Raw genomic sequence first — 17,315 nt, 5'->3', positions numbered from 1 at the left:
AAATCTTTGTGAATTGACTCAGTTACCAAGTTCCAGTAATACCAAACTGAGTATTTTATATACCTGATTTGGTAGTGTCTGAATTCTCTGTGCATTCCATTTAAAAGGCATATTGGGATTATATGTAGCTTCAACCAATACTCTGTCACCCACTTGTGGGGTTTTCCCTTTGACAGCACTGGAAAAAAAAATTAAGTTAAATATAAACATATTTAAAAGATTCCTCCAAAACAGATTTATATACATGGCATTTAAAAGTAAATTATATCTAACCCCCCAAAAATTCAATACAAAATACAAAATAAAATAAACTATAACTGATACGGAAGCTTAAAAACCTCTTTTAAAAAGTAGATAATCCTCCTGGACTTAATTGTATTTTAAAACTGGTATTTCCACTTCTCTAAACAGAGGATTTAAGGTGAAAGACATAATTTCCCCCCCAATTTTTCCTAATATTATGTCCCTCCCTCTACAACATTTTCTAATTTTATACCCCAAAAGTAAGATTTGCTTTGAGCTTTGGAAAGATGAGAGAAATGCACATAAAATGGAAAAATAGGAGCCCCACTTTCAGAAAAACCATATAGTAATTAAACTTAATTTCCTAAGTAAAGTACTTCAAAGAAATGTCATTAGAAATATATTTGAAATATCTAAGAAAATTCACATTTCTTGGATCCTCCGCAACACATAAAAATACTATTTTCAGTGTTAGTTTATTAATCAATCTTATTAATATTTCAATTTTAAAATGTTTTTAGCATATATAGTCAAACAGAAGATAAAGTTTAAAAGGCATATGACTGCCCTGACCAGCAGAGCTCAGTTAGTTGAGTGTTGTCCTGCGAAGTGAACAATCGCCAGTTCAATTCCATTCAGGGCACATGCCCAGGTTGCAGGCTGATCCCAGGTTGGAGTGTGTGTGAGAGGGGGCTAATCAATGTTTGTCTCACACATCAATGTTTCTCTCCCTCTCTTCCTCCCTTCCTCTCTCTAAAAATAAACTAAATCTTTTAAAAATCTTAAAGAAAAAAAAGGCATATGATCATTTCCATCCCTAATATCACTGTATGCCTGCCCATGAAAAATCAGAAATAACTCACTCCTATAAAACATTTATAAAGAATTCACCATAACTAGTTTTTTCAATAATCTTCAGTCACATTCTCCCTCATAAAAGGTCACAGGCACAAATATAACAAGCTGAATGATTAAAACAGAAAATTATAGCAAAATCACAATCCTATGATACAAATAAGCAGAAACCTTATCAATATACTTAATGTTAAATACAATAAGGCATCTGCCAACACCTAATGAGATTTACCTAAGCTGAAAGAATACATCTTCATCCACAAATCCAAAGGTATCATGTAGTTTTGTAACCACCCCTGTAAAAACACGCTGTTTCTGAGGCTGAGTCTGTTGCTGACTGGACCTTGGTGTTGGATACGATACAGTTATCTGTGCTGCAGGCTGAGGAGTAGACAGGCTAAGACTTGTAGGTAGTGCAACAGCTGGCTATAAAACAAAATCAGCATCAAATTAAGGTAATGATTTGAAATAGTCTAGAAATTAAAAATAACTATAACAAACTCAAAATGCCAAAAATAATTTATTTGAAGTTAGAAAATACATATACACACATACACCGTCAGATGAGAATCAAGTCCAAAAATTTTTGCTATTTTTATCTATTTCATCAAGTTTCCTCAGATCAATGCTTTAAAAGATTGTCCCAGGAAAAAGATACTGTATTACAAGTTTAAAAAACAGTGCATATTTTAGCTCTCTCTTAGAAATTAAAAATCCATAGTGGCATAACAAAGACTCTGGCAAGCCCTATATAAGCGAAATAAGCCAGACAGAGAAAAGACCAGTATGTATGAACTCATTTATGTGGAATCTAAAAAAACCAAAGAACTCAAAGAAATAGAACCAAATGGTGGCTGCAGAGAAGGAATGTGGGAATATGGGGGAAATGTTTGAAGGTGATCAAAAAAGACAAACTTTCAGTTACAAGATAAATAATTTCTGGGCATATAATGTACAGTATGATGACTACAGTTGATAATACTACATTGTATATTTGAAAGTTGCTAATAGCGATCTCAAGTTCTTATCAGAAGAAAAAAATTCTAACTATGTGAGGTGATGTATTTAACTAAACTTACTGTGATAGTAATCATTTTATAATATATACATATATCAAGTCATTATGTTGTACCTTTAAACTAATACAATGTTATATATCAATTACATCTTAACAAAACTGAAAAAAAAACCAACAAAATGTTGACACTTTCACTGATCTTTTCTGGCACAATTGAGCATGGATAACATCTTACTGATTAAAACTTCTGTATATAAACAGAAATAAAATCAAAATAAAGGAAAGGAACAATTATCTGATTCTTCCAGTCAAACCATAGAATTTGCTTTACACCTGCTCAATAAAGCAAGTCTCCAAGTTCTACAATTAAAAAATATAAAAGGAAAGTCCTATATACATATAACAAAGGAACTCGGCATTTCTTAAACTATGATCACAAAACTATTTTATCATGCAATATCTTTAACATCCTAACACATTAATGGTTTATGGGCAAACTTTGGGAAATGCTATTCGAAGAAAAGACAAACCTCACAGCTTTTCACTCAATCTGGAAATTGTGTTAGAGGTTGAAAATATGAAATAGATACTAGTTGATTCTAGTTAAAACAGAAAGTGAGGTTGATTTCTCATTTGAAGTGGTCTTAAAAAAAAGATTCAAGACAAAGAAAGTATGAAAAGTTACACAGTAAAAAGCCTTTCTTATTCCTCTCTTATTCTCTTCTCAGTTACTCAGTTCCCTAACCCATGGGGCAATATATATTAGAGATCCTGCTTCCTTTTGAACTGTTACATAGTATTTCACTCTAAGTACATAACAGGGGTCAATCATGGCCCATGGGCCAAATTCAGCACACAGCTTATGATTTTTGTACAGCAAATTCAGCATACAGCTTATGATTTTTGTATAGCATATAGCCAAGGATAGTTTTTACGCTCTTTATGGAATATTAAAAAAAAAGCAAGAGACTCTAAGTGGCCCAAAAAGTCTAAATAGCACTGCATGTGTGAAGTTCCAAAACTGTTTAATGTTGCTAAAAATTAAGCTGACAATGTAACATGGTTATTTCACCTAAGATCAACCTTGAAAAGATATATAACATGTACAAAAACTTTCCTAAATATTAATTCAAAGAAAACATGAAAACCAAAATCAGGATTAAGTTTAAAATAAGACCTCATATTTATTCAAATTAGATCACAGGTCAATCTGTAGTCAAAATCTGTAAAAAACAAAAACATGCTTTCCTTTATTTAACATACTGCTAAACTAGTATGTGAATCCAAAAAATACTCATCTTTAAATCCTGAAAGAAAAACTTTGGTGTACTCTTCATTCAGACATCCTAAAGAAATAGTCAAACTAACCTGTGTTAAAAGGGTCTGCTGAGGCTGCTGTAACTGAAATTAGAAAACACAAACAAAAACAGGAAACAGAAAGGAAAAAAATCAATCAGAATTGTTTCATATATGCTTTCTTCATATAAGAAAATATTCCTATTAAATGAGTACTTCTAATTAAGAAATATGCAAAAACAGGTCATTAAGTATAAGGTTTCCTACACCTATTTCTAACAACTGCAGACCTGATATATAATCAACTTTCAATAACAATGAAGAAATTGATCTTTTGTTATTTTATAGAAATAACCCCAACAAAAACAACCCACAAGTCAAGTCCCTAGTGAGGTAGATTTCTAGTTCTGCCACACATTAATTACCATGCTACAGTAATGATTCCATATCATCAATATGCTACTTATATCAAAAATGTCACTGGCTATCCAAGTCATACATACGACCCTAAAATGAGAAGCATTCTGGATCGTCTAATTAGCCAACCATGCAGATGATAAAGATCACATACTCTTACATGTAATTTTAAAAACATTTTATTTATTTACTTTTAGAGGGGAAGGGAGGGAGAATGAGGGAGAGAAACATAGATGTGCGAGAGATACATCGATCTGTTGCCTCTCGCACGCCCCCAACTGGGGACCTGGACAGCAACTCGGACATATGCCCTGACTGGGAATTGAACCCAGGCAACCCTCACAGGCTGGCACTCAATCCCCTAGGTCACACCAGCCAGGGCTCTGATGTATAATTTTTCCAGCAAGAGCTAAGTGTAACATTACTAGAAAGTAAAAGGAATTGGTATAAAGGGGGAAATTTTAAAACTAGAATACAAACTTGACTTAAGCTGGACTAAAAGAACCTATATGAAGTTCTAATTCAAAACACTCAGTTTACGTGGAGTCACTATGTATTAGAGGTTAAATCTATCAAATTACTGCCTTGGCCAGGTGGCTCAGTTGGTTGGAGCACTGTCCCACGTACCAAAAGGTTGTTGCGGGTTTGGTCCCCAGTCAAGGCACATAATTCAGTTGCAGTTCAATTCCTGGTCTGGGCATGTATGGGAGGCAACGAATCAATGTTTCTCTCTCTTTCACTCCCTTCCTCTCTAAAATCAATAAATACATGCTCAGGTGAGGATTTAAATAAATAAAATTACCATTTTTCTGTAAATCAAAACGAATAATATTGTTATTCTTCAGTAAGAAATTTTTTTTTTTTGTATTTTTTTTAAGAATACTCAGTAGGAGCTTTTTATTTTTTTAGGGATCAAGGAGAAGAGATAACATTTCATTTTTACTTACAAAAGCATAACCTATTAAGTTGTTGTAAAGATAGTTTAAGAGAAAAAAGGTTCCCTATCTTTATAAAATATATTAAAAAATCAGAGAGGTTCCAAACAAAAAGGCTAGAATAATTTTAATAGTTTTTCATCAGTTCATTCAGTCCCATGTGTAATTAATTCTTATTCTGTTTGATCTTGGGTTGCTTTTATGAACCCATCACCTTCTCCATTAGTTCTAGAAATCCTTACTCAGTCCAGTGGAATAATATTCAAGTTAGTTAAACAATGTTATTAAGTGTGTACTTCACTAGTCTCTGAACAGTACGGTGTTGAAGATGAAGCATTTCACCTAATTCCAAGAGCTTTCAGGAAAGCATCAGAGTAAAATAGTAACTTTGCTGGCTTTCTCAGAAGTCCAGAGATCTCACTATATGCTTCTGAGTTAATATAATTTGTTTTTAATTTCATTCATTTGGATAGAATAAAATTTTTCTTCTTATTAAACAAAAAAGTAATGCCTTTTTTAAAGGCAAGATCATTTTGAGTATTGACATTTTCATGGTTCAACCTAATACATAATCTTAGTAACATATTTCATAAACAGTACAAACTAAGTCTAAGGGTATTTTGAAAACAAGATAGCCAACTTTAACATCAATCTCTTGTCAATTTTTAGAAGTTTAAAGCAATGATTGGTGGGATATTGAAATCCTCAAAGAAAACACAAAGCTTCTGAAACCCCAAAGTACTTAAGCCAAGGATGAAACTGTGGCATGGATCTAGGGATGAGAACTTACAGATAGGGAAGCCTGTTTCTTCATAGTGTCTTCGAATCCAAGTTTCGGTCCCCCTGTATCGTCTCCTCCTTTTCTCACCTGACTGCTTTACTTTCCTGAAGCTTCTTAAAGGCACTGAGTAGGAATGAAACTATCTCTTAACCCTGGAAAAGCCTAGAATGGGTGCTTAGGATAGAATCTATCTAGATATCTGTAGGGAAAACACTTTTCCTTGATAAGCTTCTCCTTAGGTTCATTTTTTCTTTCCTCTTCCTACCATCACAGATATAAGACCTTGAGAAACATGATTAGAATACGAGCCTAGGGAAGAGGAACCAAGGAAACTTACTTTTAGTCTAAGACAGGAGTTTCCAAACTGGGAGTAGCATGGAAACTACAAGGGTAGGTTTCCTCTCATTTTCAACAGCTCTATTTTAGTATTTTGTATATTGGGTTTCAACAACATATAACAACATTAGGGATAAAGGAGGAGGGAGAGTTGTGTTGTTTGAAAAAATAAAGATTGATTGACTGAATGAATGAATGAAGATTTTTCATTTTCACATGTAGTCTAGTACTGCACAGTAGGACTACAGGTTGCAGACAAGAATATTGGACCAAAGACTGAGAAACAGAGCGAGTCTTTCTAGATTGTTTTCTTCATAAAAGTCAGTGGCAAACACTGACTTTTAATTGAAAATTAGGATTTCAGAACCTGTCTCCTCTCCTCCTTTTCCTCGAAGACATTCCTTTTTTACCTACCTCATTTCCCCAAACCCAAAATAATTAAAATCACACATCAAGGTAGCTGATAGGAAATAAATTATATATGATTAAATTTGAAACATGATTTTAAAAATCAGTTTTTAACATGGAAGACGTAAACTAACCTGTTGTTGCACATTATACAAGGCCTGCTGAGGTTGTGAATATTGCTAGGAAGAAAAAATTTTTTAAAATATGTATTATTGTTTTATTTACACTCAAAAAACAATATAAACACAAACATACAAATTATAACCCAAATTACACCAAAAAGAAATTTTATAGAACAGCCAAGTGTCATCTAAAATAAACAGAATAGTGATCATAACTCTGGGATCCATCAAGAACTGAATTTTGTTCAAATAAGGTTTAAGAACTGTCCCATTTAAGAGTTTGACTATGCAACTATATTCCCCTATATGTCCTAGGCATACGTAATTTTTATCTTCACAAAAAGCCAAGCATAATAAAAACCCACAACTATTCATTCTTTAAAAAGTGAAGGTACCTACCCTTGCCACACAGATTTGATAGTTTTCTATGTCACATATCAAAACCTATTAAAGATTCACCTGTTGCAATGCAGCTGCTGCAGCTGCGGCTTGTTGCTGCAATGCTGCAGTTTGAGTTAACTGATAGTTTGCTGGGGTTTGCGTGGTAAGGCCTGCTGCTGCCAATGCAGTTTGCTGTGTATAAATGGTAGGAGATGCTCCAAGGAGTGATGGCTGCTGAACACCCAGTGCAGCTAAAATGAGATTAAAGGGCGGGGAGAAATCACGATTATTTGGATCCTTTCTGGAAATTTCCCATGAGAGTTCAGTTATACATATGGTCTACCATGACTTAGTAAAATCCTAGAGAAAATGTTCAGTAATGCTTGTTGAATTTAACTTATTAATGTCCCAACCCGGTTCCCAATGGCTTTGTATTAAGTGTTCATGTCATCATACACATAAGAAAATAGTACTGTTTTCTCTTCAGAACAAATAAATCTTTCACCTTTTACTAAAAAAGAAAACATTCATCTACAAAATTAAACTACAGAGTGAATCCAATCAATCTTACCTAAATCAAGAGGCTACAGTACCATGAAGAAGTATTTTTAGGAAAAACGAAAACAAAAACCATACTGCTTAGTAGGGGGAAAAAAAAAAGTGTTTTTAGGAAGAGCAAAAAATAAATTATTTTACTATAAAATCACTGTTTTATCTTTAAGCAGGTAAGAATTATATATCAAGGGCAGTGTTGCTGGAATTTATCCACCCTTAAACCTTCCCACTGGACAGACTATTCATGTACTTCTATTTTGCATTAGAAAATGTAAAATTATACTTAAAAAAGAAAAAAGAAAATGTAAAACTAGAAAACAGACAAAAGCAACAATTTAAAAGTACAAAAAGGTTTTAATTTTAATGCACTACTGTACTGAGCAATGAGAGATAAAATTAATGTCTTAGTGACTTAAAGTGATCATTTGCTTAATGAAGTAATGGGGGGGTTTCAGAATGACAGGTTTAATTAGTGTTTAATTTATGGGGGACACACAAAAGAACAGATTTTAATATAAAAAAACTGTATATTTATTCTTGTGTTTAAATTTCAGTCACCTTCCAAGTACTCTCCATCTGATGCAATAAATCTAGTGAGACTTTTTCCACTGCTCAAAACAGTTGCACTTCTGCCATTGTTTCACCACTTCCACATAAGCAAAACGCTTCCCTTTGAGGACTTTTTTCATCCAGGAACAAAAAAAGTTTCTCAGGGTTAGATCGAGTAAATGGGGGGGGGGGGGAATTTTTTGGTCAAAAAGGGCTGAATGCTCAGCTCAGTGTGGGCAGGTGCACTTGTAGATGACCCATCTAGAAATGGGCAAATGCACTGAGTCTTCAAAAAAAAATTCACTGAGAATGCAGCCTCTCACAACAACGCCAGCTGGTACACTGATATGGATGAGTTCCTAGAACACTGACCTAGCAGGGGAAACCTGTACTACAAGGGGCCCACCCTCCAGAAGATAACTCCAGTTTTGGGTAGATCCTCCATCATATGCTTAGACAGGGCTAAAAGCTGAAGAGAACACAAGAAAGATTTTACTTGATGTTTTTATTAATTCCATTAAATGCTAAAAATGCAATTCCATTAAATGCAAAAAAGCAATCAGTTAAAAATTGCAGTCTAGTACTGCACTTCAAATTGTATCTACTGGAACAATGACTAGCTCCCCAGATCATTAAAGTTTGAAAAAAAGGGCTCCAAAATCTAAGATACAGTGAGTTAAATGAGCACTTTTTTTTTTAATAGATTTTTTTCTTAAAGAGTTTATTTATTTTTAGAAAGAGGGGTAGGGAGGGAGAAAGAGAGGGAGAGAAACATCAATGTGCAAGAGATATATAGGTTGCCTCTCACAAGCTCACAATTCAGGCATGTGCCCCAACCAGGAATTGAACCAGGGACCTTTCAGTTCACAAGTTGGCACTGTACCCATTGAGCCACACCAGCCAGGGCAATAAGCACATATTCTTACTTCAGGATTTTCCAAAATCTTTACTATGTCACTAAGAATTATGAATCTCAAAGAAGTTACCATAAAAGCAGTATTTGCTCAAGGAACACTCCCTTTTCTGATACATCTTGCTTGTATCTAAGAATAATTTGAAAAATAGCCGCTTTATAGCTACTAGTTAATAATCCCATAGAAAAAAGTGTTATGTGTTACAAAATAGAACAGAGAACACTCATGAACTAAACAAAGCACCTAGTCTAAAATATCCCAGAAAAATTTTTAGAGAGTGAAATTCATCACCAATCAGTTAAGAGTACAGATTAATTTTACCTAAAAATAAAACAAACCAACAACAAAATAAGGCAAAAAGCAGAAAACAAAGCCTAGAAATCATGTTTGGGATTCCTGCAAATTACAAATTATTCCCTGCAAAAACACTATTCAAAATTTAAAAAGGAGTAAAAAGAGCCCTGGTTAGTGTGACTCAGTGGATTGAGTGCCGGCCTGCAAACCAGAAGATTGCTGGTTTGATTCCCTGTCAGGGCACAAGCCTGGGTTGCAGGCCAGGTTCCCAGTTGGTGGCGTGTGAGAGGCAAGCGATCAATGTATCTCTTGCACATCGATGTTTCTCTCCCTCTTTCTCCATCCCGTCCCCTCTCTAAAAATATATAAATAAAATCTTAAAAATAAATAAAAAGAAGGAAAAAGAAACAGAACCTAAGGTGGTGGCGGGGACCTTCGAAGTACTAAATCATTACTACATTAATCTTCTTTCTTTTGTTTCTAAGGTAAGCCAGATACCATAGACGAGTAGAAAGGGAAAATAGGACTAACTAAATGAATTTAAATAGAAGGAAGTGGACAATATCTTAACACCAATGTACGTTAGATTCAAAATGAGGTTACCTGCAATGAGAATAGGAAAAAAAAAAAGGTACCAAAATCTAGGGCACAGATTCTAACTAGTGGGTCCTGCCAACCTCCTAAAATTGTACACAAAATCTCAGACCAGAAATTCCAAAGAATTCCAGAAATTCAACAATTTTCAAAAAAGATTAAGAACTACTGTTCTAGGATATCAGAAGCAAAATTCTCATATAATCACGAAACAGGGAAACCCATGGAAAAATTGTTAGTATTTTAAGTTCTCATCATCTCCTTCACCCACCTGAACTCTGACCTCAGCTCTGTTGTTTCATTCCGCTGGTACCAATTTCTAGAACTTTGGAAAGTACTGATAGTTGCCACCCTAGATCTCAGAGCCAATGTCTCAGAAAGCTTTTTATTTTATTTTATTTTACTTATTTTTAGAGAGAGGGGAAGGAGGAGAGAGGGAGAGAAACATCAATGTATGGTTGCCTCTCATGTGCCCCCAACTGGGATCCTTGCCTGCAACCCAGGTGCGTGCCCTGACTGGGAATCGAACCAGCGACCCTTCGGTTTGCAGGCCAGCGCTCAATCCACTGAGCCACACCAGCCAGAGCTAAATACATTTTAAGTGCTCAATAGTCACATGTGGCCAGTGGCTACAATATTAGACAATGAAGATATAAAATATATCATCACAGAAAGTTCTTATAAGTGGACAAAAGCCTTAATTAAATTGGTTACATGGGGTTCTTATAGTCTCTATAAATATTACCATACTAGCAGGTAATAGCTCTTCCACTCTCTTAAAGTTGCACTGAAATAATGACTAGTGATTCTGGTCATAGTCTCTTCTAGCTACTATTCAAATAATTGTTGGTCAACCCTTCCAGGTAGTTGAAGATACCTCATATCATTTCTTCCAACCTTAATTGCCTCTGATATTTACCTATTTTTTGACCCCATTTCTTTCAAGGACTCCTGTATCGCCCAGTGTTAATACTCATACTTTTAATGTTATTTCTGATACATTTTCAGTTATATCATAATCATGTCCCAGATCATAAGACACAGAGTGTAAGAGAAGCCACAACTGCATAAACATGAGTTGCACACTCAACTCAAGATAGAGATGGGGCACTAACTGGTTTGTAGTTTGGTTAGGTTAATGCAGCTCTCACTGAATGAGAGCAGTTAAGACATACTCAGAGGATGAGGAAAAAATATGTATTAAAATGAGCCTTAACAGATTTTATAGCCATGTTTTCACTCTTAGAAAAATATTTGAGACAATCAGCTATTACACAGCACTAATAATGGGTTAAACAGCCACACCAGTAGCAATCCTCCTTTTCTACCGAGTTGGAAACATCCAACTCTATCAAGTGATGACTAAGGTAAGTGAAGTATACATGGTACATCAGCTATTGTTTCTTTCAAAAGACTGAATCTTGGAATTTAAGACTATGAGCTGCTGATTCAAGAGACTGGCTTTTTTAAAGATTTTATTTATTTTTAGAGAGAGGGGAAGGGAGAATGAGAGGGAGAGAAACATCAATTGGTTGCCTCCCGCATGCCCCCAACTGGGGACCTGGCCTGCAACCCAGGCAAGTTCCCTGCCTGGGAATCAAACTGGCAGCGACTTTTTGGTTTGCAAAACAAGGCCCAATCTACTGAGCCACACCAGTCAGGGCAAGAGACTAGGTTTTAAAAGATGACCATCAGGCCAGAATGAAGAGGTAGAAAAAATGGAGTCCTATGTAACACACTTATATTAGTAATAGTGTCAGTCACCTGTGTTATATTAAAAGCACCACATAAACCTCTAACTCCTGGACTAGTTCATTTTTCAATATAGCCACAATGCAGTTGTCTTACAAATGGTCAAAGAAACAGGTGAGAAAATAGGTCTGAACCTGCTAAATCTGTCCCCACACTTTATTTACTTATTTTTTAGAAGATTTTATTTTTAGAGAAGGGAAGGGAGAAGGCGAGAGGGAGGGAAACATTGATTGGTTACCTCTCGCACACCCCCTACTGGGTCCCAGCCCGCAGGCCTGGCATGTGCCCTGACCCAGAATTGAACTGGTAACCTTACAGTTTGTAGGACAACACCCAATCCACTGAGCTCCATCCATCAGGGCCATCCACACACTTAAATAATATTGTTGCAATTATGCATATACATATGAAAATATTCTGAGTCATATATACTAAAGATATCAATACAATTAATCTAAGGGCTAGTTTAAGATTCAATCAGTGATTCCCTAGCTAGCTCTCTCAATGTCTCTTTGCCACAAAAAAACTTAAACCTTTCAACCTAAAATCTCTGGTCCCAAATATGACTGTCAGTGAATTAGTACCACAGCACTTCAGCTAGAAGATGAAAATATTGGGTAAATATTAAGAACAATTATTTCAATGTGAATGAGAAATAGGCCTAGAAAGTCAGAAGACCTTGAATACCACCCCAAAAAGTTTGACCTGTATTCTGAAAGTCCTTGCAGGTATTCCTGCAGATGAATTAAAGAGAGCAGGCGATACAATGAACCACATTTCTGAAGTCCTAACATTGATTCTCCTGTGACCCGTAAAACCTAAACAAATTTTTCACCTTTCCTCATCTGTTAGAGAAAGTTTAGACAGAATCTATAGCACAGGTCCCATCCAGCTTTGAAAAACTGTGATTTAGATAGGAATTATTTTTTAGGAATATCACAACTGACAAGTATATTAAAATTGTGGGAGAAAGGAAAAGCATTTCCAGTGAGAGAAAAGCAAATAAAAACAGAACTAAATAAAGGGTAATATACAGCATCATCACTAAGTGAGAAACGGGAAAAGGGCTTCCTGACTTAAGTGAAGGATCTATGGTAAGCACTATGGATTAACATACAAAGACTTGGGAAAGGTATGGAAGGATCTGAAATTTAAATGAGGCTTTGGCATATAAGACGTAAGCAAGAGAAAGCTTCTACTGATGCAGACACCCAAAATGTTAAGTGCAGAGGGCCTACATGTAAAACACAGGAGTATACTGAAGGCATTTTCAAAGGGAAAAATGTCAAGGTTTGATATGACTGAATATGGCAGGTAAAAGAAACATTAAAGACAACAGACGACAAAACCGAGGAATTACTCTTTTAACTGAATAGGCTCAGTATTAAAATTAATCAGAAACAATTCAAATATTGATCCTCAATTTTAAAACAGGTTTCAGCAATAAACTGCTAGTGTACATGCTTTTACTGAAGTTTTTAATATTTAAGTATGTCAACTGTGTGAATGCACTGAAATTTCAAATCACTGTTATCTGAGAATTTTCAGTAAAAATGCAAAATAACCTTGTGAGAAAAGCTATTAACTGAACAAACCATTTTAAGTGATATATAAAAAAGGAAATATAATTTTTATATATTACTCAGGATAAAATGAGTCAGAAATATAGGCACAAAGATAAAAATATTTCGTTGGAGTTGAATTATTCAGTTAATCTCTTCTGTTGCATGATCATTTGATATATGACAGTGGTCTCTATACTAATATATATCTGGCATATTTCAATGGGTGCATTTTTAAAAAAGGATTTAATATATTTACTTCTAATGAGAGGGGAAGGCAGAAATAATGAGAGGGAGAGAAACATCAATGTGTGGCTGCCTCCCGTACGCTCCCAACCAGGAACCTGGCCCACAACCCAGGCATGTGCCCTGATGGGGAACCAAACTGGCGACCCCTGGTTCACAGGCTGGCGCTCTATCCACTGAGCCATACCAGCCAGGGCAGATGCATATTTTTTAGCACAGTAAAACTGGCGCCTAAACTATTACTTTAATTAAGTCATTTTAATGTCATTCGTTAAATTTTTTTCTCAAATGTTTATACTTAAGTTCTCTCTTTTTTTAAAGTATATTTTATCGATTATATTGTTACAGTTGTCCCAATTTCTTTTCCCTTTGCTCCCCTCTGTCCAGTACCCCCCTTCCCTCCAGCAATCTCACCCCCCTTAGTTCATGTCCATGGGTCGTGCATGTAAATTCTTTGGCTTCGCCCTTTCCTATATTATTCTTAACTTCCCCTGTCTATTTTGTACTAACCAATTATGCTTCTTAACCCCTCCCAGTTGATAACCCTCCAAATAATCCCCATACCTATGATTCTGTTCCTATTTGCTTAGTTGGATTCTATTTTTATTTTTTAGATTTAGTTGTTGGTAGTTGTGAGTTTGTTGTCATTTTTATATTTAAGTTCTCTTGAGATGAGGTGTAAATAAGACCTTTTAACTGCCTCAAAACTGAAAAAATTTAACTTTGACAGAAATTTGCTTGGTCCTGAGAATCACCTCTAATAAAATGAAATAACGATTAGTCACAAAGGCTTTAAAATGAAGACAAGAAACTATTAACCCAACCCTAGCTGTGTAGATCACTTGGTTAGTGTCATCCCAATATGCCAAGGTTGCAGATTCAATTTCTGGTCAGGGTACATACAAGAATCAACCAATAAACACATAAATAAGTGAAAGAACAAATCGATGTTTCTCTCTCTCTCTAAAATATGTATATGTATGCGTATGTATGCTTGTATGTGTATGTATATATACGTATCAGCCCACAATAAAATACCTAGAAATCAAATATTTCAATAAAAACAAAGTCACCAGAAAGTGCCATTGAGAAACTATTCTGGGATTTTTACAGAAAAGCTAAGCATAGATGCTAACAAAACACTTGCCTACTTACTGAAGTCATAATGTAAAATTTTAGAATTTGAAAAACTCTTGATTAATGATAGTTTCAATAAAACCCATAAATAATTTCCCACAGCACAAATACAAGCCCTGCTTACACAAATCCCATTATTTACATTTGGACTCTATTGCCAAATATAAAAAAGGAGATCTGTATTTACTACTGACTTAGACAAGTTTTCTAAACATTTGGTGTCTCCTTTTCTCAGTCTTAAAATAAAAATAAGAGTATAACATACACTTATGTAATTACAGTACAAACGTTAAAAGTTATAGACAGTAGAATTCTATCATAACAGCTACGATACTGAAATAATACAAATATGAATTTAAAACAAATATTTTTAAAATTATATTTTGAAAAAACCAGGTAAAACATGCTCAGTTTACCAAAATACCAGTACATAACACTTGCTTCTTGATACAGAGTAACTGCTAATAATTCCTATTTCATGAAAACGAAGTCAATACCATTATTTAACATAAAAGAGAAACACCTGAATCTGGAATATAATCTATAACTGTATTTCATATTATTCTCAGTTGCATGCAGAAGTAACTACTGATCATTTACACCCCTCAAATCAAGAATAATTAAAACAAAAACTCTTGAATTATCCAGGGAAAGGTCACCTACATAACTAGTCATATGCATCAAATTTTAGAATACCCAATTTAGAAGATGGCAGTGTCTCTGCAGTTGACCTCAAATTACAAAATAAACACTTTAAGTAAGTAAAATGTATCAGGTGTCATAAATAAAAACATATTCAAATTAACAGAAAAGCTGCAACTTCTCTGGGCACTCAAAGTAACTCAGATTTTCGTTATGTACAATCTTATTTAAGATTCAAACCTTAAGTCAAGGAATGGTAAAAAAAATTCTTCCTAAGAGTAATGGGAAGAAACTTACTGAAACATTTTCAATGACATTTTTGTTGACTTTATTTTGAAAATGTAAATATTCATTTGCTCCTTTTATAGCTTTTCCCTTACGTGATAAATTCTTTAGAGCTGGTTTTCTACTTTAAATTCAAATAATTGAAAACCAGTGATGTATAATTTTTCATAAAGTATACATTTTTGAGATTTATTTTTAAATACAGTTGAGCCCTGAACACAAGTTTGAACTGCAGTCTACTTGTACAAGGATTTTTTTCCCAATAAATATGAACAGTACTGTATCTTTCTCTTCCTTATGCTTTCAATAATATATTCTTTTCTCTAGCTTATTTTAATGTGTGAATTTTTTGTGTTATCAGTAAGGCTTCCAGTCAACACCTGGCTATTGGTAAAGTTAAATTTTGGGAGAGTCAAAAATAGTACAGAGATTTTCCATTGGGGGTGGGGGGGTTCCTTACCCTTAACCATTCCGCTTGTTCAAGGGTTAACTGTATAACTTCTGAATACTGACACCTTAACATGCCAAATGATTTTGGTAAACTCTCATGAATAACTGCTAACCTCTAACATAATTAAATCAATAAAAAGTTAATCAATTTAACATCTGAAAAACTATAAAACTTCCAAAGTGATGTATAAAAATGTTTTTGTTTGTTTGTTTGCTGGTTGACTCATGAACTTCCCAGACAAAATGAAAGGATATAGCATTTGCGCACATTTTACAGCATTGTGCACAGTCTAATTCACAGTTATATCATGCCGCTGCTCCCCTCCCCTCCCATTTGCAGTACATGTGTTCAGTAGCCTGACCTGGTTGAGATACCGCAGTGGCTGTAAACTGAGTAGCCCATGGTGGATTCTTCTGTCCTCCAAACTGAGCCATGATGAAAGCCGGGGGGGAAAACCTTAGCGCGTTTATCTTCTATGGCAGCGGTCTATTAAGAAAGCATCCACATTTTAAAGTTCAACCAAACTATAAATATCACAAAGAAATATTTAATTTGTCAAGGACATCTTCGTAGATCTAAGTATAAATTGAAAAGGGCATATGAATGTCCCATATGCAGCAAAAAATTTTCTATCAGGTAGCTCATGAAAAGTATACAACTTCAATACGTATATGACATTAGGGGTAGACTTTCAAGAAAGGCACTTCTTTCTTCGACTACAGTCACATTTAAACAGAAGACCCCCTGCTGTTATCTACCCAGTTCTTAACAATAGGAAGGGCACAGCTTTATGTTCAAAGGAAATATAGTCTGCACGTTTACTTTGGCAATGAGTTGCGGATTCGAAGTGGTGAAACCAATAACGGAAATTGGAAGACACCGAGTAAAGGTATCTAAGAATATCATCTCAGTAACAAACATCTCCGTACTTTCTGAAATAGGGAAGAATACGGCGGGGTCCCCTTTCTCTCCTCTCCCTCGAGAGGAAAGACAGTTGAAATAACGGATGCCCTTCAAAGAAACATCGCGAAGATGTTCCCCTCCAAAATACAAGCCAGAGAAAGCTAAGGTCTCAGCCGGCGCAGCCCGTCCTTGCCCCGCGACTCGGAAGGGCCGGCGCTCTGCCATCCATCTTCCTCCAGCCTCAGCTCCTCGCGGGTCTCAGACCAGGGAAGACGGAATCCTTCGTCCCACGAGACTGGGCGAAGGGCCAATAAAGGAATACTGAGCGCCCCGATCCCCTGAAACCCGGGGCTGGACCAAGAAAGCCTCCATCTCTCCCCAAACCCACGGTACTCCGAGTGGCCCCAATGTTCCGGAGGCCAGGGGGCCAAAACCGCAGTGGCTCGGGACCTAGGGACGGCCGTCAACAGTCCTTCCGGGACCGTCAGACCGAAGCTGAGGGGCGCTGGGGGAACACCTCACCGGCCGCGAGGAACCGCGAGGGATGGGGGAGGGGCTGGGCGCGCGGGGCCTGCTCCGACCGGCACAAAAGGGACCGTGTCCCTCCCGCCTCTGTCCCACGAGAACCCCACCGTCGCC

General features: G+C 35.8%; 1 protein-coding gene across 1 annotated transcript in view; it reads right to left on the bottom strand.

The window, feature by feature from the left end:
* The window catches only part of CCAR1 (cell division cycle and apoptosis regulator 1), a 54,596-nt gene extending 38,341 nt beyond the window's left edge, over nt 1-16,255 (bottom strand). Inside the window, exons 1-6 of the mRNA XM_090278113.1 lie at nt 16,135-16,255; nt 6,871-7,043; nt 6,424-6,468; nt 3,485-3,517; nt 1,331-1,524; nt 64-178 (exon numbers count right to left, since the gene is read on the bottom strand). Of these exons, the coding sequence (XP_090134239.1) occupies nt 64-178; nt 1,331-1,524; nt 3,485-3,517; nt 6,424-6,468; nt 6,871-7,043; nt 16,135-16,207 (633 nt within the window). The 5' untranslated portion in view covers nt 16,208-16,255. The remainder of the gene's footprint in view (nt 1-63; nt 179-1,330; nt 1,525-3,484; nt 3,518-6,423; nt 6,469-6,870; nt 7,044-16,134) is intronic.
* Between the last annotated feature and the right edge of the window lie 1,060 nt (nt 16,256-17,315).

The sequence above is a fragment of the Furipterus horrens genome, unplaced genomic scaffold (genome assembly GCF_987537825.1).
Source record: "Furipterus horrens unplaced genomic scaffold, mFurHor1.1.pri manual_scaffold_5, whole genome shotgun sequence".
Taxonomy (NCBI): domain Eukaryota; kingdom Metazoa; phylum Chordata; class Mammalia; order Chiroptera; family Furipteridae; genus Furipterus; species Furipterus horrens.
The sequence above is the reverse complement of the archived record's forward strand: the minus strand, read 5'-3'. Positions and strand labels throughout refer to the sequence as shown.